The following is a 24,331-nucleotide window of genomic DNA, read 5'->3' on the forward strand; positions in this document are numbered from 1 at the left end:
ATTCCAAAAGACAATCTTTCTTATCTTACTGGATTTTTTTTCCCCACTTTTTTAGATTTTCTACAAAATCAACCACAACCCCAAACACAAGAGCATGTGTGTGTATGCACACGCACACTCTCCATCTCTACAAAAATAGTTAAAGAGCAATTACACATGGTAAGTCATGAAGTGATTAGGATACTGATATTGAAATAAAGGAAACGTTAGTGGCAGATTTAAACACAAGACAGTTGTAACTTGTTTTATTTAATGACTTAAAAGCTTTTAAGAAATCATCGTAAAAATGAGAATATAAAGTTTAAGCAAAAGATAAAGCAAAGCTTTTCAGTGCAGAATTACTGCAATTAGATCTAAATTAGCAGTAATAATTAGATATCATAAACTAGATATTAGCCTGTTAAAAAAAAAGCTGGAAATACCAGCATTATTCAAAACAAAAAAATGAGACTCAAAATACCAGTGATCAACTGATCAAAACATATGACATAGTGTATAAAAAAAAAAATCACCAAATCATTGAAGTCACAAAAGACATCAAAAATAATTTTTTTTACATTTAAATTTGCAACAGCAACATTTAATGTTCCAAATCAGACAAAATGTCTTAAAGCATTTAAGTGCAGTTACATACAGCTGATGCAAAAGACATACCAGAAAGCACGAAATATATCTTCCTTCCCTTTTAGTAAGAAAAATTCCAGTAACACTAGCTACACAAACAACAATCAAAAATATTTAAACGAATTACAAATTTCTGTCAAAACTGGGAAGAAAGTTCTGCTGTATTAGTCTTAGAATTTTTGGACAGGGTGACAAAGTAAATAACAGAACAAAATAGAACGATTAGAAAACAAGTATTTCTGAAACATCTTCATTTGGAAAACACTCACTGGCAACAGATATGCTCCAGAATTAGAAAATAAAAAATAGCCACAAAGACTCTCCCAGCCTTGTATTTCTGTAATTTTTGTCAGATATTGAGGAGGTGTTAGTAGGCCAGAATTGTAAAGTGCTTCAACAGTTTAGCTCAATATTTTAAAACAAAATAAAACGCCACTACCCTGGCATTGCATTAAATAAAAACATTAATATCTTTGTCAGGCATTATTCCAGTTTTTGGGGTTATATTTTCCCCATCTTTTAAATAAATGTGTTAAACCATATTTTCTTGTAATGTGCCATTTTAGTGTGGGATAAAAAAAAGTGTCAAGTAATCAAAATCTCTGCCTGGCAATAACAGCTATTTTTTAACCTATTTTTAGTGATTATTTGTTGCTTTAATTGTTACTACTTTTACATTAAAATAGTGTTGCTGACTCACACACAAGCTGAGAAAGTGAATAGATACATTTGTGCAATTCAGTAAGACCAAGCAAAAAGAAACAAGGATATTTATCTTACAAAAGCGCTACCCATCAACTAAATACAGTGGCTTAAATTAGTTACCTAAGAGATGTTATTATTGGGTTAATAAAACATGTTTTTAAAATTATACAGATTCCCAGCTGGATGTCTTAAAAAAGCATGCCCACAATGCTACCCTTTATTAACTGGACATTTAATAATCTATTGTTTCCGTAATTCATGGGTTTAAAATGCTCCTTCTTTGCAAGTATCCACAGAATTTGTAAAAAAAAAAATAATAAAAAAATATATATACACATTTCTAGATCTGTAACTACAGCACTGAAGTTAATGGGAGCTTTGCTAGGGTGATCAGACCCCCTAGCTCTTTTTAATAGCAGTTAAATGTCAAATATAAATACAACACCCCAGTGAAATATATTCCTTTGACAGAATCTGGGACAAGACACTACGCAGCTGCTGTTAACAATGAAGAGCAAAACGGACGTTTAATCAAAATAAGTGGTGGTGGTTATGAAGTTGTGTTCAAGCCTGCCTTTTGTTTGTGAACGAAGCTATTCCAAGGCGTTAACTCCGGCCACAATGCAACTAGCAGCTCCTGTTACTCCCGAAGAGTGAAGAGGTCCACGTCCGTACAGCGTTAGAGCTACGTGACTCTCATTTCAGAGAGGGAGAGACTCCCTGTTCCAGCTGCTAAACTAAAAGATCTCTCCCGGCATCTCCAAACATCGATGCCTCAAGTTAAACGCGCTGGGGGAAATCCTGGCCCTACCAAGGTTGATGCAAAATTCGGCCACTGGTTTCAATGGACTGCATCCAGGATTGTCACTGGGAATGAGGATCCGTAATTCCCTGGGAACTGAGAATCTCCAGCGAGCCTAGAAGTGATGTCATTTTTATTAATATTTCTACATTCTGAGCCACCATGCTCAAGAATTTTGGCCTTCGGTTCTTATGCATGATAAAACCAAGCTTTCCATAAACCCTACAGAAAGACCAGGGGAAGATATATTTATATCTCAAATTGTCAGCAGCATATAGTTTGTACAAGTGTTGTTTTGCTGATGTTGCTGAGCTACTTTAAAAAGTGAATACCTTGTGGGGTATGTAATTTCATCACCAATGTCAAATGACTTCTACAGATGAAACTTCTCTGATGCAAATTGCAAAAAGACGCTTTGAATATATTCGATATGATACACCAACTTTTAAGCTGAGGAATTAAGTTATCTTTATTTTAGTGAGACATGCACTCACTAGGGGAAAATATTTTAACTGCCACGTATGTCAGCAGAGCATGACTTACCCAATACTGAGATTTTAATAGTCCCCCAAAATGAAATGTAATAGGTAGCACATAGATCTGACTCAACATACATAATAAATCAACAAAGCAATAGCATCAAGGTCTGTTTTGAAAATTTTGTAAGGACATATGGTCATATTGACAACGCGTCTTTTAGGTACGCTTTACCAGCCAGCCACGTTTACATGGTAAACGTAACCAGTAAACGGGGCAGAAACTGCTCTGTGCTGTCCTTAAGATCACAACACAGGAATGATTTTTCATGATTCTTCAGAAGCTGGCCTTGCTTTACATCCACATGAAATACTGTCACCACTAGGTCCGAGCCCGGAGGATGAACTGCAGAAAAGGGGAGAGGGGGGGGGGGGGGGGGGGGAAATAAAAAAAAATAAAAGGAGGAAATTGGTTTTCACAACACACTCAAAGCCTGAGTAACAGAGGAGAACTTTAATTATCTCCAGTCACAAAGAGAGACAGGAAATTTGGACTTTTAATTAGCCATTTGGAGTGCAGTTGGATATTTTTTTAGCAAGATAATTTAAACGCGAATAATTCAAGTCTGACTAAATGAAATTCACATAATCAGAATGCAGATAATTGAATTTCTACTGCATTCATTAATTCAGTGTGGAGGTGTGTGTGAAGACTTCTATGATGAGCTGTCACAGCTCAATAAAATCTCAGTCAATTAATTTTTTCATTATCTTAGTATTACATCAACAAAAAAAGTGAAGCATGCGCGTGTGTATGTATGTATATATAATCTCAGAAAGTAAGGATATACAGAAATCACCTCTCTGAATCAGAGTCTGCATCGTTTTCTCCTTTTTTTCTCTCTTCATCTTCTACAGGAAAACGTCTGTTCAAAGAGGCAAACTTATGAATCGCATCAGCCACGGAGTACTTGGTCTGTCCCGACACACAAGCCTCCATATCTTCTGGGCTCAGCTGAGTCTGTAAGAAGAGGTGAAGCCTACTGTCTGAGAGCAATAATGCGTCTTGTAGGACCCTGGAAGAAGAAAAAAGGACAAATGTTTTTAGAATCTACGTCCGCATGTGCATCTATGTAAAGTCTTCTACCAGAACAAATTCTAAATCATGTCCTGCTTTTTAAGTTTTCAGATGAATCCCAAATCAGTAACAGAAGGTAATGAACATATTAAAATGATTAGGTGTGTGTTACTTTCTTATTACATTATTTGGAATTTCAGGCAAGTAAAACCACGAAGCTAATAGTTAGGCACATCTGCTATTAGAATAACTTCAAGGACATTTCTTCAATTTAACCATCTGTTATTACCACATGGATCAATTAATGATTTTTAGGCAGTTAGAGGCATATACTCTTTTGAAAATTTGGTCTCCATTTGAGAGCTCTGTTTTGGGGAGGTTTTTTTAATAGCTAAGCTTTTCTAGACGTTACATGTCACCAGTTTCTTTGGTGGGGAAAGAAGTGTGTACAGACACAGAGGACTTCATACACACGCAGTGTCAGGACTTTGAAATACCTGTAAATGACAGAGCCAACACCAGCCAAGATCATTTACACTTTCACAAATATGTGTACATTTAAGCTAGAATGAAAATGCTAATACTGAACGCTGATTTAAATTTACTTGCAAACAGTTTTCAGGGAGTCTTAAGTACAAGTTCATTCCAGCCATTCTTTTCAAAAGTCCATTTTAAAATTTGGTTTACACGTATTATAAATTAAGAGTTCGAGTAAATTTAGCACATAGTATTTACCTACCTCAAGTGAGAGTAAACATAATACAATACATTCCAGTAACACAGAAAGTTGTACAGATACTTTTACAAGGACTGAGAATTGAAGATCGTGACTATTTGGGGGGGGGGGGGAAGGAACTTTGCTGCAACATTTCTCTATAGAAGGAATTCTTTAATACACAAATCCTAGAACAACAGGGCACACACTTTTCAATATGTACATGCAATTTTACTCATGTAATAAAGTCATCAGAGCCTATGACCATGCCAAACAGTACTGCTCCACCGAAAATTATTCAAGTATCTTTAAACAAATCAAAACTATTAAGAGTAAATATTTATCTCTTTCTTCCCATTTGGATTACATTCATTACCAAAAAAAATAATTGCTATGCAATAGGAAACAAGAGATGACGTTATTATAATAACTACCAAAAGCAGATAGAAATACTGCATTCTATTGGTACTCTGACTAAAATGAAAGGCATAACTGATTGGTTCCTTCTCTCAATTAAAATTAATGGTGTGTTTGGACTGTAACGTTTTAAAACACAGATACATTCAGAAAACTGTTCTCTAAAGCAGCCAACATTACAATAACCTTTAATAAATACACAAAAGGATTTCCAGCTTCATCTAAGCCTATAAAAATCTCTCCAATCAAAATAAGTAATAAGAGATACCTAACTGAAAGCGTGGGATATTTGTGTACATGCACATTTCATTTGCCTACGTAAACACACACACACAGACTCAACCAAATAACTCAAACTTTGACACCTTCCAATGAGGAAATGTCTGCAATGACCCCAGTGATCTACCAGGTGCATTGAAATTCAGTCTTGGACCAGACTTTGCTGAAGTTCAAAATGAGCACACTTTCATACCCAGAGAAAGCCTTTTTAATCCAATCTAAATTCTCACAATTTTACCATAAAACAAACACAGCAAATAGACATCTGTAAAAAAAAAATAAAAAAATCAATGCCCACAGTGTATTAATATACAGAAAAACTTCATAGTCTAAAAGAAGCCAGCAAGTGCTGTGTAAAAATGATTTAAAACACAGAATTTACAGGTCTACACACCTTGACAGCAACAGCTTCATGAATACAGTTTGAAAAGCCATCATTCAGCAGCCACTAAAAGAGGACTTCAGCCTTGACTCTTGATAAACATACATTCCAAACAAAGGCAAACATTGCAACAAAAGTAAAGAAAAAGTATCATTCCATACAATAAATCCACGTTTATAGTTTATGTAACCGTGGGAGTAAATATTCTCCTTCCTATTTTCTTCCTCTTAACCACAAAAAAAAAAAAAAAAAACAAAAAAACCCAAACCAAACAAAAACCAGCAGCCACCCACCCCTAAGAAAAAAAATAAAATAACATGCTGGAGTTTACAGTAGAGTAACTGGAGTTACTGTTTTTCGCAGGCTTACGAGCACAATGAGGGGACGCACATTTCTGCAATTCTAACATTTGCGTGTCTAATACCAAGTAACCCAGCAAAAAGCCAAGACATTAAATTCTGTGTATGGCATTTAGTTTCACAGATTTTCCTCTCGCTGTACCTTCAAAAGTTTCCTGCCAACCAGCAAAAACACAAGTAACTAACTCTTCATGAGATTATGCTACACTTACAGCTCTGTTGCTGTTTGAAATGTATTTTATTTTCTTTATAAAATAATGGGTAATCTTTAAAATTGATTTTAGATGGTTTGAGGCATTACACCAGAGAAGTAATGAGCACTAATGTCAATGATATTGGACACAAATTCATTTTAGCTTTATTTCGTGTCCAGTACAATTCTGCTCAGCCTTGAACTGCTAAAGCACTGTTATTAACTCGGCAGTAACCTAACACATGGAACAGCAAACAAAAGTGATAAGAGTACAGACTGATCAGGACCTCAAGGCTACTGTCCTTTCTCTGCAGCTATAATTCAATTTCCAATTTTACTTTACATTGGACTCATTATTTCACAGTAATTTTCTTTTCTGCTTCATAGTGCCATCTGGAGGCAAAAGGAGCGCAGAGAAACCAAGGCGAAAAAATGGAAAGATGTTCATAAAGCTAAGCACACATACATACACACAGATGTGTATATATAGTATGGATATCTATGTTCACAAGGGGGGGGGGGAAGGGACCAAACACTCTGCATTTTTGCAAACCATTTAAAACCATCCTGAAAGTAAATATATGATCACCTTTCACCCAGTCATACCCTTGAAGCATTTCTTCTTTCTGTTAATTAAAAAATAACTTCTGCTTTTCCCGCCCCCTCTGAACCAACAGGTTAGATTGCTTTTTAATTGCGTTCTTCAAGCAATCAAAATGAAAAATAAATTCTGTGCTATCTGTGAGCGTTATGTTTTCCTGTTCAAAATACCCCTTCAAGGAAATAACCGTTACATTTGTCACCAGATGGTACTACTGGTATTAAGTGCTGGTACAGCAGTCACCCTCCAGGGCTTTTGCTGTCCTGGGGACTCACCATGTGAAGGGCTGTATATCTAAAAAATATATTTGGCTCCAAGGACTCTAAAAAAAAACAATACCAAAATTACAAACCACCACCTAACAAATTAAAAAGGCAAGAGGAAAGGCGGGGCGTCGTAATATTAATATACTGATGTCTTCGCAGAGGCTGAACGCGTGCGCAGTTTCAACACAACCAGTAGCACTCCCAGTGCTCCTCCAGCAGTTTTATTGCAGCCAGCGCCAGTGCAAAGCTGGGGTTACAGCGATGTAAATCAGTTCTCGCTGCTGCCGCGCTAATGGAAGAGTCACAGCTCACAGTGATAATTCCTATAAAGTGACTGAGCGTACTTAAGAGAACAACAGACTTTCTATGCACGCCTGGAATAAGAATGAAAGGCTAAACCCTGCAAGTCTTGATTCCATCAGTGGTCATTACTTGTCAGAGATCTCACTCCTCTCCGCCAGATTGCTCACATGCATAATGACTGCTTACGTGATTAAGGGGGCTGCAGGATAAGGCTCTACATTTGAATTAGAGATAATAAAATCATTTTTTATTCACAGCCATGTGAATCTTTATTTGTAAGCTTTCAGTAAATGCTTGTGATCTATGGACCTTTAAAGAAGCAGGGCCGAAAAAAATATGTCACTTCACAACCAGAGGAAATAATGCCGTTTTTGAGGAAAAGCTGGATACTATATGAGGAGTATTTCTCCTTCCCGTGTTATAGCAAGAACATTTGCAAAAGACAAAACATGTGTTTTGTCTTATTTGGACAAGGTCCAAAATCTGGTTTTCTTCAACATGATTTTATTAGGTATATTATACACTGTTGTGCTGGAGGAGAACAACATATGGCTGAACAGTACAACTTAATCCTAACTAAAGATTTCCTGTATCTACTGTAACCTAATACAATGACAGATGCATGCTTGCATGCGTGTGGAAGGTTAACACTCCGATTTTGTTTTCGACAAATTTACTCTGCCCATTTACATCCTATCAGGAGAGCAAGGGAAAAAGCCAGGAGCTGGGAGGCGGCGGTGACAGCCGGTGCTGTGGTGCCCTCTGTTGAGCAGCCAGCCCTCAGCCCCAGCCCCCAGCAAACAAAGCCCCCAGCTGCCTCTTACAAAAAGCCAACTCTCTTTCCTCCTTCATTTTTTAGAAGGGGGAAGCGTTCCTGACAGCAAGCAACTGCGAAGCAACTGCTGGGCATCCGATAATGTGTACACGTAGGAAAGGATTAAGCGACACACGCCTGCTCGGCATTGCTCGCTTTGCTCGCCGGATAGGAAATATTAGCAAGGCTCCACTGGAAAGAGGCAACCACTACTTACCTAAGGAGATCCCACCTGCCCCACCGTCACCAATGCTTCCAACTGAGCCCCAGCAAGCTGGCATCCATCCCTTTTGGAGCCAGTCTCCCAGTTTCCACATCCCTGAGAGAACACCTGGTGGAGACACCTCTGGGAGGGTCCTCTGAGCCCGCGCCAGCTCCTGCTTGTGGGACGGTGGTGGGGACGGTAAGGAGGTGTGAGGAGGAGGGCAAACCCTCAGCCACCTCCAGAGAACAGCTCTGCCTTAGGCAGCCGAGTTGAGGGTGGCTCGCTCACTCCAGTGCTGAGAGCGCCCAACACACAGCGAGCCGGACCAGCAACGCCGCCTGCCCTTCATCTCCTGTGCATCTAAGTGTTGCATTTCTCAGAACCCCTAGTATACCTTCCACCCCATCATAAACCGCCTGTTTGAAAACCATCCTTTTTCCTAAACCACAAAATTCTGGGGGACCCAGCTGTATTCAATTAAAATTTAACCCAACCTCATTTAAAATGGTTTTGTTAGTTTTCTCATAAGCAAACTCAAATGATCTCTGTGAAGGTAGTCTAAATCCTGAAATTAAACCCATGCACCTACAAAGGGATGAAACAATGATGAAAGCGATGATCTTACAGAACCTAATATTATAAGATAGTGGTTTTAATTTAGACCTCTAATTTAAGAATAAAGCTTTTCGTGTGAATTTACAGACATCCTCAAAGGATGAGGATACTTACCAGGACAAAACACATGATTTTCCTTATTCTTACTAAGTAATTCATAATTGAAAAGGGACTAGCTGACTTCCGTTAATGCAAATGGCCTCTTGAAATATTAAATTATGCCCAGACAAGAAGTGAGCTTTACAGCTCTTCATCACTCAGAGATAATAACCTATAAGACAAGCAGGTCTCGCCCTGCGTTTGTGCCGCAAAGCCAAAGCAAAATGGGACACCCATTTCCAGATTCCACCAAACTCCAGCGCTTTGCTATAGCTTTCCAGCTGCTGGCCTCATTCTGTCACTACTGGGCTCAGCGCAGAGGGGCTTCACCAAGGCTCTGTGTAAGCACACACCTTGCCACGTGCTGACTCCTTCCGGAGCGACACGTGAAGGAGGAGGACAGAACTTCATGGCCATCCGCATATAGACAGCGTGGGGATGCTCCCGGGGCCAGAAGCTGAGCACTGGAGAGCCTCCAGCTGCTCGCTCCGTACTCCTCGGGCACGTGGCTCCTGCCCAGGCAGACACTCCAGCAAGCTGCTCACACAGCAGTGGGCACAGGGCACGAGCAGGGACTGCGAAGGGTCTGAGCTCTGTTTCAGAGATACCCTGGGTCCCGATAACCTCACAAGACACGGGGTGCAGCAAGGAGCTAAGGTCCCTGCATCACATGCAGGCATTTGAAAGGTGTTGCCTGCGAACCCATCCCTTGACAAGCCCATCTAGGCTCGAATCCCGTTGCTTCCCACTGCCACAAAGAAACACCAGCGGGGCTGTGAGCGTGTGCGCGGCGACTGCCGCTGCTGCAGGGGCAAATGGAGCACTCAGCTTTGCAGTTCTGGGTTACAGCGCCCGATGCGGGTCCTTGCTGGGCCCCTTCCCACCCCGCTTCTAATATACCAGGAAGGTCCCGCTTGCCCTAGCACTGCTGCGCTCCAGAACACGCAGCACCTAGACCTAGGACTTTACTAAATTCAAGGGGGTGTACATACATATTTTTTTTTATATATATACACACACGCACACACTTGTTAAAGAGCCCCACAAATCCAATTTCAGAGGAAGAAATCATAACCTTCGATTCAGACTCAAAAAAAAGGTGGGGGGAAGCACCATGGCAGTCTGAGCCAGTACAAAGCAGCAGCAGCAGCGCAGAGGTGCCAGCCAGCAGAGGGCAATGATACAGCACGTACTGCCAAGCCAACTCAGCACAGCACAATTCTCTCCCTGAAAATTCCTCCCAGCTGTTCCCCAGGGCTGACAGCAAGCTGACACCTTTCTAAACACCATCCAAGTTCAAACATTTAAATCACAACAGGTAACCGCTGGACTAACGGCATCAAAGTAAAACGCCCCACATGCCATCAGTACCCATTTAAACTACAGACTTCCCAAAAACTGGAGTGTGGATGTGTTTTAAAAGAAGCGACCTCCCTCCTTCGCCTTCTGAAGCACAAACTGTGGTTGTAAATATTTTTCATGCTGAAAAACTGTACCTTGTTACCAGACCGGCCTCTTCGCCATTTTGAAGTGAAAGTGATTTTGGAAATGCACTACTGCATCAGGCACACAGCTAAGCTAGAACTGCTCAGATCCAGGGACCTGAACTATCACACCCTTCATATGACCATTAATATTACTGCCTCTAGAAGCACAGTCGCTCTATTTCACTGTCCTTCCTCTCTGAGACATGGAAAAAACCCTCTGATCTTTTCCTGCTTTCCCTTCCCTGTCTCACATGCCTTCAACCAGTATTTATTGGCTATCCTTTTGGCCACAGATCCTATATAACCGTATACAGAATATTATTCCTGCAGCAGTTAGCTCACCCTGTCTTCAAGCTGTTAAGCTTAACAAATACACCTCAGGACCAATGATTTGTTGTCTGTTAGGGAGGCTTATAGCTATAATACAATGACTGGAAAAACAGCGAGTCTAGTATTTCTTCCACCCACTGACCGCAAGGCTTAAAGCCTACTTAACTGATTTGCTTTTGCCCTTTGCTTATGGAGTTCTGATTAATGGAAACATTGATACTGAAAGATGATGATGCATAGTCTCTACTCGTAGTGTTTTACCATGCCCTTACCCCAAGTAGGAGCTAAAGGCAGCCTGCAAACGTAGGCACAGTTCCTGCCCCAGCAGCTGTGAGCAGCCTGCTCTCACACCCGCAGTGCCAGGGTACTACAAGAATGGCAGAGAAGCAGAAAATTATACCAACAAGGTCTCCGTCACTGCAGAAGGTGATGTGGTTACAGCTGTGGGCCGGAGGGATGCAGTACTGAAGCTCACGCAGCACTCCCTTGTAACACAGGTCAGGCTCTAGCTAAGTCTGAGGAATGATTTTATACAGATCACAGCTGTACTGGGAATGGTCACAGCTGCTAGAGCTTATTTACGTGAGTGGGAGTGGTAAACAAAGGAACTGGCATTATAGGAGATATCTGTGTTAGGAGATCTCACTACAGAATTTTCCCAGGAGTTTAGCCTACAGAGACACTGATTTTTTTCATGAAGATAAAGACTGAGACCATTTCTTTGTATGAGCGTATCTTGCTCATTCTTGAAAGCTGAAAGAGACAGCACGGTGAAAGGCCTCCCAGCCTTAGTACACAATTGGAAAGTGAGAGATATGCATAAACGATTATCTATAACCAGTGCAGTTAAACACAACGGAAAAGCCCCGGCTGAGGTTTCCTTGTAATCAATAGAGCTGAAGTCACATGTATGAAATACGACTGTGCAAATAAAATAAAACCGAATGTGTAAGCGTACAGATGACCACATGGTGGCTCTCAAGTACCAGGGATGAGCTATTTTAAACCAGCAATTGATGACATCATAAAAATGCCAACATCTCTAGGATGGGCTGTACTTACTTTTCCAGGAATTCTTGCAGACCCTGCCGGCGGTGGTCCACGTGGTGAGGATTGTTCATATTGAAAAAGGGAGTTTTAGATGGCAGTTCAGGTAGCTGTCTTTATAAAAGAAAAAGCAAATACAGAGTTAAAACCTAATCTGAAACAGTGGAGAGAAATGCAATAAGCAAATGCCAACCCCGAGCACGTGAAAAATCGCAGGTCATGTTCCAGAAGCTCACGAAATTGAATTTGGGAACACAAGATTGTGAAACTGGAAGGCTTTTCACACACCTCAAAGAAAAAAATAATTTAATCTGAGTTTTCTGGTCCAGTTGTTAAGCTCGCATGCATGTTTGGCTGGGTCTCTCACGGTCCTTGCAAAACTTAAGCCCATCCTAGAAGCACAGACACACCTACATTTGTACATAATGTACTTAATAATAATGTACATACATAATGTAGGGCACACACCTACATTAGATTGCTATTTCTGCTGCCTGTGCATAGCAAAGGAAACACAGATCAAATCTGTTACAAATTAGAGGGGGGCTCACCAAACAAAGGCTATCAGTACAAACAACATTCTTTCAGATTTAAAGCAGAGAAAATCCCTTGTACAGAATAAAATTGTGCTAGTAAGAAACACAGGGCACTTTCCAGCTCTGATTTTTGTAATTTTCATAGTTAAGATGAAACAATCCTCCTCTTCCATGACTGACAGATTATTAAATAGCCGTATATGAAGTTGCTCACATAAGTGCTGCGTTGCTCTGAAGCCTCTGCCGAAGCCAAACAAATTCTCGAAAGCGTCGTCTAACACAGGATGTTTTCCTTGTAAAGCACATACTGTTTGTCTGTTAGGAAATAAAAAAAACATTTTGCTTTGTAAATCAGCTTAAGTGCAGGCATGGTATTAAAAACATCCAAGATGCTAATCCCTGAGACACCAATGGAAAGCTTGACATTAATTCAGTTTAGGTTAAGGACTGTGCTTCACCTCAGGCAGGACTGGTGACAGCTTTTACTGCTTCTCAGGGAAATATTTTTCATCACTTTTTCTTCTTAAAAGCAAAAGACCTGAATTACGGTACAACTTGCAGTAATGGGAAAAAAGACCTCAGAGCAAAGTTCCAGCAGATAATGCCAATCCTTGCAGTGAGAAAAATCATGTTTAACGATACTAGTACAATCCTGAAAAGTTAGCTACATAGAGTTCTTCCAGCATGCAAACCTACTTAAATCAAATCAAAGAAACCAATGTGACTGCTCTCCACAAGTAGCAGCAGTTAGAAATTTTCCCACAGAACACTATTAGTCCACTAGAAAAGTGCTAATTCATCAGAAGAGAAACAATTCACGGAAATTAAAATATTTTTGCCAAATTGTCCTGTGGAGCATACACTTAGATGAAATTCCACCTAACCAGGCAGTTCTCCGTTACAAATCTGCCTGCAGTCCAACCTCCCTCAACCTGGCAGGAGCCCCGACTCCCGGGCAGCCACATGATGCAGGTTGCAGAGGGCTCAAAGATGCAGCTTTCTGGGACAAGTACCTGGGATACCTCACGGTTTAAGAAGCCAGATGCTCTAGGAGCTGGGCAGAAGGGGAACCCAGCTGGTTCAAGAGCCTAGCAGACCCAAGATTTTTAATCTATTGAGAAGCCTGGATGGTAGGACTGACTTAGAGGCTTGGTCTCTGGCTGGTAGGAAGCTGAGCAGATGCTTATCAGCTTCAGAGATGCCCAGTGCTGAATCACATTAACACTGCATGCTGGGTTTGGCTGGGGTAGTGTTAATGTTCTTCCCAGTAGCCAGTATGGGACTATGTCCTGGATTTGTGCTGGAAACAGTGCTGGTAACAGAGGGATGTTTAGTTACTGCTGAGCAGTTCTTACGCAGAGCCAAGGGCTTTTCTGCTCCTCAGCCCACCCCAGCAGTGAGCAGGCTGGGGGTGCACAAGAAGCTGGGAGGGGACACAGCTGGGACAGCAGACCCCAACTGACCAAAGGGACATTCCATACCATATGGCGTCTTGCTCAGCATATAAAGCTGGGGGAATGTTGGCTGGGGGGCCGCTGCTCAGAGAGTGGCTGGGCATCAGTCAGTCAGTGGTGAGCAATTGTTTCCATTTGCATCACTTGTTTTTCTTGGCTTTTATTTCTGTTATTTTGATTTTAATTACATTTATTTATTTAAATTATTAAACTGTTCTTATCTCAACCCACAAGTTTTCTCACTTTTACCCTTCCGATTCTCTTCCTCCCCATCCTGCTCGGGAGTGGGGAACAGCGAGCAAGTGGTTGTGTGGTGCTCAGTTGCCGGCGGGGGTTAAACTGCAACACATTGGGTCTAAATAACATCACCCCAACTTAGCAGTCACAGAGATAGCCAGTAATATACTTCTAGCCAGAGGCACCAATGCCTGTGAAACAGTAATACAGCACCTGCCCCGACAAAAGAACAGAAACTCTATTTAACAGAAGTCAAAAATAGAATTGCTTTGGGACCAGTACTTAAATTGCACTGCAAAACGTGAGAAGTTTCACAGCTCTGATTGCCACACAGGAGAGAAGTTCTTGGCACGCTGGACATTCAATAAGCCATCATTTGACTGCTTGCTCTCATTACACTGAACGCTTAACTCTCCCACACAGCAAGGAAACGCTTTCAGCCTTGTGCCCAGTTAACCGTGTAACTCTGTGTTCTCAAATTCTTCACCTGATGGCAGATACACTTCACAAAAATACTTTTTCATTGCAATTAAATCCCTGGATCTAGACTTGGAAAACTTTTTCCATATGTCATCCACCAAAGAAGAATAATCAACAAATCAATATAATGCATAGGACAGACTTAGAATTACAGACAGAAATCTGAACAGAGCTGTAATTCTAAGTGCATTCCCATTAATATATGGTAGACTACAATCACAAGCCCAAATGTAGTTACTTGACATACCCAAACCACACTGCAGAAAGCAAATAATAAAACAAACCAAGAATTTAAAGTACAAATAAGCAGATAATTACTTGAGAAGAAAGTTGGTTTCCCATGACTACCTGAGCATCAAAATTTTTCTGTAATGGGTAAGACATCACTGACTATGACAGTCTCCTAGCTGATAAGTAAAGCTAAGAATAGTCTCTGTTGCAAGACATTGTGGAGTGCACATGTCAACACGACACCAGGTTCAACTCCGAGCTCTGCCAGACTTACACAGCCTCTGGCCAACCCTCCTTACCTGTTCCACTGCATCTCCAGCCTCCCAGAAGTGGTGTCAAGAAATTCCATTAGTACCCCAAGGAGAACCCTGGCTTGGACAGAAGCAGCAATAAGAGCCCAAAGAATCTGTGCCAATATTTTTATACTTACATGAATAAATATTTCATAGTCTATGTAAGAATGCCATGAATCTTCTTTCTGTGTCCTGGGGTCTCGCACCAAGACAGTTACAAATTCCTGCAAGTGCATAATAAAAATCAAGCAATTAATTTTGGAAGACAGAGGCAGCTTGAAAGACTCTTGATTGCTCTGCTGTTCCACAAACTACTGTGCTCAGATTAAAAGCTGAACTGCTGTTTTATTGAGTTTTGCAACCCTCTAAAAGGAGAAGCAAAAAGCAATGAATCATCTGAGCTACACCACATGTTTGGGAAATTCCTTACCAAATTGCTAGCTGAAAAGGACTATTTCAGATTAAGTAATACTGTGAAAAGTCAAACATGTTTCATGCATGGGAGAACTGGTGATCTCAGTAGCTACAAACAAAAAACCTACCGTTGAAAGTCACACATTTAAGAGAACTAGGTGGGTATTTCAGGCTTTTTTTGCACACTTGTCATCAACGTTCACAAAGAAAGTGTTACAAACCTGCTCCATGTACCCAATACTTACATATTTTTATTTGCTACTAAATTTACTTTTGTCATTTTATCAATTTTTTTTCTTAAATCAAGTATTTATACCATTGATTTTGGGGAGCTGAGGTAAGAGCTTGGCATCTCCACAAGGAGCTGAAGAACCACTTTTTTTCTATGCCCCAAATGACTTGCTCCAGCCCAGCAGAAAAGGACAGACTACTATTAATTACCCTGGAGACACAGATCTGACTTAAGAGAACCAAGGTCTCAAGCCCCACGTCCCAGATACTGCGTGGAAGGAGATGAATCCTCCCCCTCTGCCACATATCCTTCCCGATACACCAGGAACCCAAGCCCTGGAGTACAGCTGGGGATGCAGGACCTGGGCACTTCTGTCCCAGTTTGCCCATCAACCGACCCAGGGAAGCAGCACAGCTGCACTGCAGAGCATAACCCCCAGTTTTGGAGGGATGATATACCGTATTAGGTTAGATGTGACAACTTCTACAACAATTTCCTTGTCGTTCCTACATTTATGTAATAATTTAGAGGGATCCCAAAGGAGTGAGAAAGGCCTGTGGGCATTACTGTAACTGGGCATCACTAATAGGAACTGAAAGAGGTTGAGAATTAAATGCTTCTGAGTGTCTTCAACTAATGACCACATGAAAATGTGTACTGCATTTAAAAAAAAAAAAAAAAAAAAAAAAAAAAAAAACAACCAAAAACCACCAAACCAAAAAGCCTGCTAAATTTGTACATTCACACGAAGGTGGGAAAAGGTTTCTTCAAAATACAAAGGTTGAAAGCGTGCCTACCTACCGGCTATTTCCCGAGCAAATGAACAGGCTGCCCTACTTCAGCTGCTTAAATAAGCTATTCACCCAAAGAGCTAAGCCAGCCACTCAAACAATGACTCAGTTAAAGAAAAAAGTGTATCATTTTAAGCTGTAGATGCATTCCCCCTGAGAGAAAGGCACTGTGCATCGTGCTGTGAATCGGCTGTGGGAGGAACGACAGTGTCTCTGGTAAATAACACGCTTTTTTAGTATGTCTTTGCACGAATCAAGAAATCTTGAACTAGAAAGCTCTCAGAATATGTCTCCCCATGCCCAAGCCACAGATGTCAGAAATAAAACCTTTACTCTTAGTCAGGCCTTCCCCCGGCACCGCACACCAGCGTGCCACCAGCAGCCTTCAGCGGGCTGACAAGGGAACAGGGACAACCTTGAAAGGAAAGAGATGTGTTTTTTCCTGAACCGTCCCTGCACTCTGTGCATGGCAGGGAGGTGTTCATCATCTGGATTAAATCATCTGCTGCTCCGATTTCCAGCCCGTACCACCCCACGGATGCGGAGCCTGTGGCCTGATGCTGGACACAGCCCCCAGTTTGACCCCACTTAGCCCAGCTTCTAGTTACAGGGTTTTTTTCTGCATTGCTGCTGGGTACCCCCCCAGCACGTGTGACGAACCCCTTGCCACAGAAAGCTGTTTGAAGGGCTCCCGTCACCTCTGCCGCTTCTTCCCTTGCTGAAGGGCACTGGGGGTCCGATCCTCCTCGGCAGCTTTTGAACCCCATGCCAACACGGCACAAGAGGAACAAATGAACCGAGCTGCAACCACTTCTGCCAGCTGAGGGTCACACCTTTACTTCTACAAAGATGCTAGTGGGAGACAGGAGGAGGTTATTCCCCCTCCCGAGCAATGTGCTGAACAACAGAGAGGAAACCATTTTCTGGTTGGTTTTTTCCCCCCACAGGCCAGGCCTCACCGTCTGTCACAGCTAGCATACATATATAGACACAGCGTATTTTTGGACCCGCAGTAACATCTTTTTATATCCATAGTCTTATGTTCTCCCAAGCTTTTGTCTTCCCCAGCCTCCTATTTCCCCGTGACTCACTCCTCCCCAGAGCTGCAGCCACTTCTCCTAAACACACTTTCTTCCCTGAGCGCTGCAGGCATCAGCCCTGCAAGTGGAAGGAGAGGAGTTACGCCAGGAGGCCTCCGACAGGACCCTGCTCTCCTGTTCCCCTCGGCTGCCCAGTAGCCACCAGTGCAGGCAGCCTGCTCCCAACCTGACCTCAGTCCCCTTCCTCCCGTCATCCGCCAAACTGGCTTCTCACTGCCCTTCCTCTTGTCCAGGTTCCCCAAACGACTTTATTTCCAAGCAGCTGTCTATAAGCCTCTCCCTTGTACAGGATCAAAACAATCTTAGAAGTAAAATGCTCCTTTCAACCTCTATTATATCGAAGTATTATGATTAGAAGATCGGATATGCTGTGGGTTAGCTACAGGTTACCTTGCAAATCATTCCAGACCACATGATTTGCACACACAAAAAAAAAAAAAAAAAACCAACCGACAACCAACCCTCTGTATACTTTCAATTTCCAATTAAGTAGTCAGCAAGTTTCAATACTGGTGAAGTCAAGCACCCTTCAGACTGCACCCGCAGAAGAAAGAAGACCTGCTGTACACGCTGTGGCTGGCATGTGTCTAGGCACTACATCACCGAGCCAGGAGTAAAAACGATCTGCAGCACAGCAGAGCACCTCAGCCCACACACACAGTCAGTGTCGGCTCCGATTTGAAACACCAGGAGATTTCAGCAGAAGACTGGGTGTTTCTCTTCCCCCCCCCCCGCTTTATTTACCAAAGAATACCAACACTGAGCTCAGAATGAAGCAAGATAGACATTAAGCAACTACAAAACAAAACCAAAAATGTACAGCCTTTCTCAAGATTTATGGTTACTTCCCCTATAAACATCTTGAATCCAGGAAGTGTTTATCCTGGTTTCAGTTACATTTTCTGCTGCTCTGAAACGGTGGCATTCCACGTGTAGGCTATCCCTTCTCTTTTGACCTTTAAGCTTTCTCCAGGATAAAAGACCCCACTGGGACAACAAAACTGATTTAATCAATGCAGCCTTAACTGCCCAGTATAGATGCAGATACACTGCCACGAAAGGTGCTTATGCCTCCCGGTCCCTATACAAGTAGGCTTGTAAAGGCTAATGTTCACATATAGGCTATGTTACTGTCCAAGCAGAGATAGGTGGCAGAATATTCCTCTGGGACATTGCTCTTGTATGTTCGATCCATCTTGCATTCACTGGTCACAAACTGTCACCAGATTACAGGACTTTTGGATAATATTTGCCTTTCCCTGCTTTATATACTCCCTTCCCTCCCCAACCTGCCACAAAAATTAGGATGCTCTCAATAGGCACGTCTGTCTTCAAGAATACACGGTTCACCTAGGGGAGGCGAGGCTGAGGTCTTCCTCCCGCAGCCCACAAGACGACTAATTTCATCTTTTGTCAGGAGACCGCACTGCAGTCCAGCCACACGACGGGGACACGAAGCCCCAGGACAGCCGAGGCTGCAGGGACTTTTTGCTTTCGTCAGCTGCAATCCTTATCAAGGTGTCTCCTTCCCCCACCTAGTTCTGCTTGGGTTTTGTTTTGGTTTGTTTTTTTTCCAGAACTGCAGATCTAGTTATTATGCCACATTATATATTCTTTCTGGGTTGTTTTTGTTTTTTTTTTTTTTTTTTTTTTTTTGGGGGGGGGGGGGGTGTTTTTCGTTTGGTTGGGGTTTTGTGTTGTGTTTTGTTGGGATTTTTTTTTTGGGGGGGGGGTATGAGTTGTTTTGTTTCTTTTTAATTGAGGGGCACAATACGTGCATATCTATCATGCATTCAAGAATGGTATGTGTCCTGTAACGCTGAAGTGTAACAATTCTCCCCAAATCAGAACTTGCTGCTGACAGTTCAAAGTGTCCAAGCTTGGTCACGGAGGCTTATTGCACCAGGAACAATATAGGCTCAACAGAAAGCTACTGGAAGAAGCGTTACATCCATTTATTCCTTTTCCCTGGAAACAGCTAAAATCATAAGTAAAACACTTCCGATCTAAACTACCAGTGCTATAGCTCTGACATGGATCCCAGCAGCCATGCTGGGCCAAACATCCTCACGAAGAGCTTCAAATCTGCCCCCAAAGCAGTCGTAACTACTACAAAAAGCAGCCATACCTACTTAAGAAGCAGGAACCAGCAGAGCAGCTTTCCTGGCTAGATGTAACTTTTAATATCTCGCTAAACCAGCCAGTTTTGGCATGGCACTGGTGGCATTTCGCCGCCCTGTCCTCAAGGCCTGGAGCAGTCCAGGTACTTAGGGTCACACAAATGCAGAATGGCTGAAGTGACCCCCAAGCCTGGTTTACGTCCCCTTCCCCATGGTTACAGTCCTACGCAAAAGCACGAGTGCTGACAGCAGAGGCAACAGGCAGCACCGAGGTCATGTAGACACAAGCACTGAAAACTGAAATATTCCCATTTGGATTTGTCTCAAAAGGAAGACTACACCACCGAAGGAGCTGAAGCGAACACAAGAAGTCTTTTTCTGCACAACGCAATGGGTTGCTCAGAGACACGGATAAGCCAGAAGCTCTACTACATCAAATTTGACCATAAAAATCATGTTTCTGAGAAGCCTCTTCTTAAAATTTTCCTATTAGGAAAATAGGAAATCTGACATGGAAACATTTATTTTTAATACCGGGGGGGGGGGGGGGGGGGGGAAATCTACCACATGCAAGAGGAATAAAAATAATCTCACATTGGATGATTATTTGCATTAATCATTCCAGCTGCATTTTAATTCAAATCTCTGTGCTCAGGACTGTATCAGGTGATAACCTCATGCTCCATGATGCCACTGTTACACATCTGATTAGTCAACAACTCCCAGAGAGCCATTTTCCACAAAGCTTCCAAGAAAAATAGGTTCCCATCAGGTTGCCTATTAGTAATAAGGATCAACTGCAAAGGACATGGGGCTTTTCACACTGGAAGCGTTGGCATTTTCACTCCCTGTGTGCTGAGCAGTAAGGCTGATAAGAGACTAACAGCTGAGACAAAATAATTTGTTGAAGCTTTTAGTGGTCACTGGGACCGAGTGAAAGAAAGCGTGCACGTGTGATTCTTGCGGTCCATGCATCTGGTAATCAGAGCTCAGACCTAGCCCCCCAAAAAATACCTGAAGACTGATGGAGAGAAGACTAAAATCCAAGTCCTTCCCTCCTGTGTCAGTGTCTGAGCCCCTTATGCACAGAGTCAATGACTCTCCTCCTCTCTGATCCAATGAATATTTGATTCTCTCTTCTACCAAACTGTAACAGAAAGAACTGGTACTGCATCACTCCGGAATATTCTGTAGCCTGGCAATTAAAAGCATGAAAAGCATAACCCATCCTTCCTGGTTCATGCAGCCCTTTATGAAATTCAATCCACAACAACTAGACTAGAATCCTTTTTTATTAGGGCTCATATGTGACTTACTTGCTTTTCGTGTTTTGGTGTCATCTTCACTGGTTTGTATTAAAATAAAAATCAACCTAAAAAAAAAAAAAGACATCAGATTAGCATTTAGTAATTACTTGAAGGTCATTATCACTTTTTCTAGACATTAGATGGTGGAAAGATCCAGGGTCAACAACATCTTTACCAAAAAATGTGTCTGCATTACGTATACCTAAAAATTCATTCATTAAAAAAAATTCCCATTTCAGAAGCACTGGTTTAGTCCCCTTCAATGGGTATTTGTCATACATGACAGTCCAGTGATGCCTATCCATCTCTGGAAGTCTTTCTTCATTGCTCCAAGAGCCGCCCCAGGGCTCATCCTCGCCCCCCCCCGCCAACAGCCCCCACACCGCCAGCACCCCCAGTGCACCCCACACGTGCTGCCGGCCCCTTGCACCCAAGCACGGCTCTGCACGACTGCGGCTGAGGTTCAGAAACGCTAAAACACCTGAGTCAGCAGAATCAAAAGCGCCTCTCAGCTGCCTCTCTGAAAGGGAGATAAGCAGAGACAATCTGTTTGGATCCTGCAGGATTGCTAGAACTCAGGCTAAATCTCATGGCGTCTGTGGGTTTAAACCCTTCGTGTAGGGAAGTACGTAATTAGACCAAATAAAAAAAAAAGTCATTAACTTGTATTTTTAATCTACTCTTTCACTGGAAATGCAATAAATGTTTAACTACCGCTGCAGTCCTGTAACCCACCCAGTTTGCTCAGGACAGGTATCCGCACAGCGGAAGGGAGGCAGCTTTATTCACTTGCTCGCTTACACACCCCCCACCTGCCTAAATCAACTGCCACAGGAAAAGGATTTGCAATTTGCATTTCCCCTTTACTTCTCCCGGGTGCCACTAGCCACTGCCAGCTGACGCCTACACTGACCCCCCAGCTACAAAAACATCCTAGTGCCTCCTCAGCTGTTCAAAGTCATCCTCTTCTCTCCAAACAGAGGGGATGCGGGTGCAGCTCCCTACACTGGCACCGTGGTCAGGATGAGTGCCACCGAGCAGGAGCAGCTGAGTGAGATCTTCCCACACATCCCTGAAGGCAGGTACCTTGCCCCTGGAAAAGGTGAATTTACGGCTTGCTTAGGCAGTAGCAGCTGTTGTCAGCCAGCTGGAAAACTGGCTAGGGAAGACACATGGCTGTATTTTTGGAGGTGCTTTGCAAAGGTTCAACAATACAGAGCTTGGAGCTGCTCTTGTTATTATACAACTATATATTTTGGTCAAGCCTGGACACCCCACTTCTGCCCAATGCCTCTTACTAATACACCTAACTTTCATGACACGATTCCACCCATTTTCATAAAACGGAGCACACAGATAAGCACATGTATATTTCTTTAACCAGGAAATTATTTCAGAACAAACACTTCTTTGCCAAATTTCTACAGGATCAATTATATCAAAATAGGATATTCTGTCTCCAAATACAAATGCCTGTATGCAGGACTTCAGATATCCTCATGGTGCCATCAGCATGGTTCCCATCTCCATAAAGGTACAACCACCATTTCACTTCTGCAGCTAGGATGGTGCTGATAAAAGCACAAAGGAATGTTGAAAACACACTCCCAATAAATTTTCTTTTTTTACTCGACGTATTTATGCCTAACTGGCATATACGCTCCAGGCTGAAGGCGTAGAAGAGCACTTGGACACTTTGTGCCGCACAGGCTCAGCGGTGCCAAGCAGCTCTGCAAGGCGGGGGCAACAATTTGGTTCATCAGCTACAGCTGCCGTTAATATGGAAGTATGTTAGGAGCTTTCCTTTCGGTGGAGATACATGGTTTTTACATCTCAGGAGAGAAGAGCGCAAGCCCACACCACCAAAACCCCCCCACCACTAAATCCCCCGCAGGGCTCAGGCTGTTAAGATGAAGATTCTGTCTGCAGTCTCTCCCCATGGGGTGCAGTTGCAAACCTATATAGTTCTGGGTTGGGCTCCCCCCCACACACCCCCTTTCTGCTCTGATTGAATGTGTTGTGTTTTTTAAAAAAAATGGCAATTCAACATTTTTGTTTCCAGTTATACATCTTTACTCTATCAGATTCTGCAGCCTCTTTCTCTCCTGTCTCTTAACTGATTTGAGTAAGAAATTTGAGTAAGCCAGCCCAAAATGTCTCATTCCTGACGCTGTTAGTGAATGACAGGGCTGAAATAACGCATTTCATTTTGTCACCTGTTTTTCTAATGACCAAGTTCTGTGCTGGTGCAGGTTAGAACGAACAGTTGAAACTCCAAACAGCCATCACATTTTTAAATATTTTATGCCTAAAGTTAATATTTCAGTACCAAATCCCTTCCTAAAATATTTAAAATACATAATTTTTTCATCAGGTAATTTGAAGAAATAATAAAATAAGAGGATGAATGCCTCCCAAAGCTGCCTTTTCCACCGGCATTAAACCTGAGGTCACCCCAGCCACGCTGCAGCCACTTGCAAACATACTGAATGCAGTATTCTCACTGGTAGCAAGACACGTATTTTGGGACTTTTAACACATGCAGAAGCTACAGTTCAACTATCTGCTTAAGAACGTATCTTTTTATCTTTAGAAAAACCCTACCCAAAATACCAGTGACAGAGAGAAGCAGGCTTCAGAAGGCAAACAGAAGGTTGCTGGTCCTTTTACTCGTTTAAAAAAAAAAAAAAAAAAAAAAAAAAAAAAATCAACTGAAATGAACCAGTGCTGGGAAAAAGAATCAAAAAAAGGTAGTGGTAGATCTGTAGTTTTTAGACAATAATTTCTGCTGTGACTGGGGAAAAAAACCCATTGCTTTAAGTAAGTTGTCATTCTGCTTCTGATCTATTATGAGTCTGAAGGTGCTTTTTTTAAATTAGTTTCATATACTTAATATAACACCAGCTCCTTGCAGCACATATTTTTGATCTTACTAATTGCGTAACGAACAAAACCACCAGGGAACAACCACCACCCAAAAGCAAAAAGATTACGTAGGATGACTTGTCACACTTATTGTAGCCTTAAAAAAAAAAAAAAAAAAAAAAAAGGCGGGGGGGGGGGGGAGAAACACACCCCCACCTCCCCCAACCCAAGTACTGCAGTGCTTTTCCTAGGGATAACAGACAAACTGTAGTGCTGCTTTTAAAGCTAATAGATAAATACTACAAAGTATTATATTTTATTTCCTATTTTACAATTGATTTTATATTTCAAAATCTAAACTAAAACCGATTATTTAGTATTTCTAGGGGAATACCATTTTATCATGTAAGTGGATTGCTCTTAATGGAAGTAACTTCCCTACAATCCCAAACTAAAAGATGAAAATTCAAGCAA

At 42.0% G+C, this 24,331-nt stretch overlaps 1 protein-coding gene across 1 annotated transcript; it reads right to left on the reverse strand.

Annotated features, from left to right (window-relative positions):
* Positions 1 to 217: 217 nt before the first annotated feature.
* SNX10 (sorting nexin 10) lies at positions 218 to 22,849 on the reverse strand. Its single transcript, XM_080383201.1, has 6 exons — positions 21,002 to 22,849; positions 15,166 to 15,252; positions 12,548 to 12,648; positions 11,813 to 11,911; positions 3,468 to 3,683; positions 218 to 3,013 (listed from the first exon to the last, which is right to left on the reverse strand). The coding sequence occupies exons 1-6, from the start codon at positions 21,023 to 21,025 to the stop codon at positions 2,935 to 2,937; spliced, it is 606 nt and encodes a 201-aa protein (XP_080239327.1). The 5' UTR covers positions 21,026 to 22,849; the 3' UTR covers positions 218 to 2,934.
* Between the last annotated feature and the right edge of the window lie 1,482 nt (positions 22,850 to 24,331).

Source organism: Falco punctatus (assembly GCF_963210335.1).
Source record: "Falco punctatus genome assembly, chromosome: 4".
Taxonomy (NCBI): Eukaryota; Metazoa; Chordata; class Aves; order Falconiformes; family Falconidae; genus Falco; species Falco punctatus.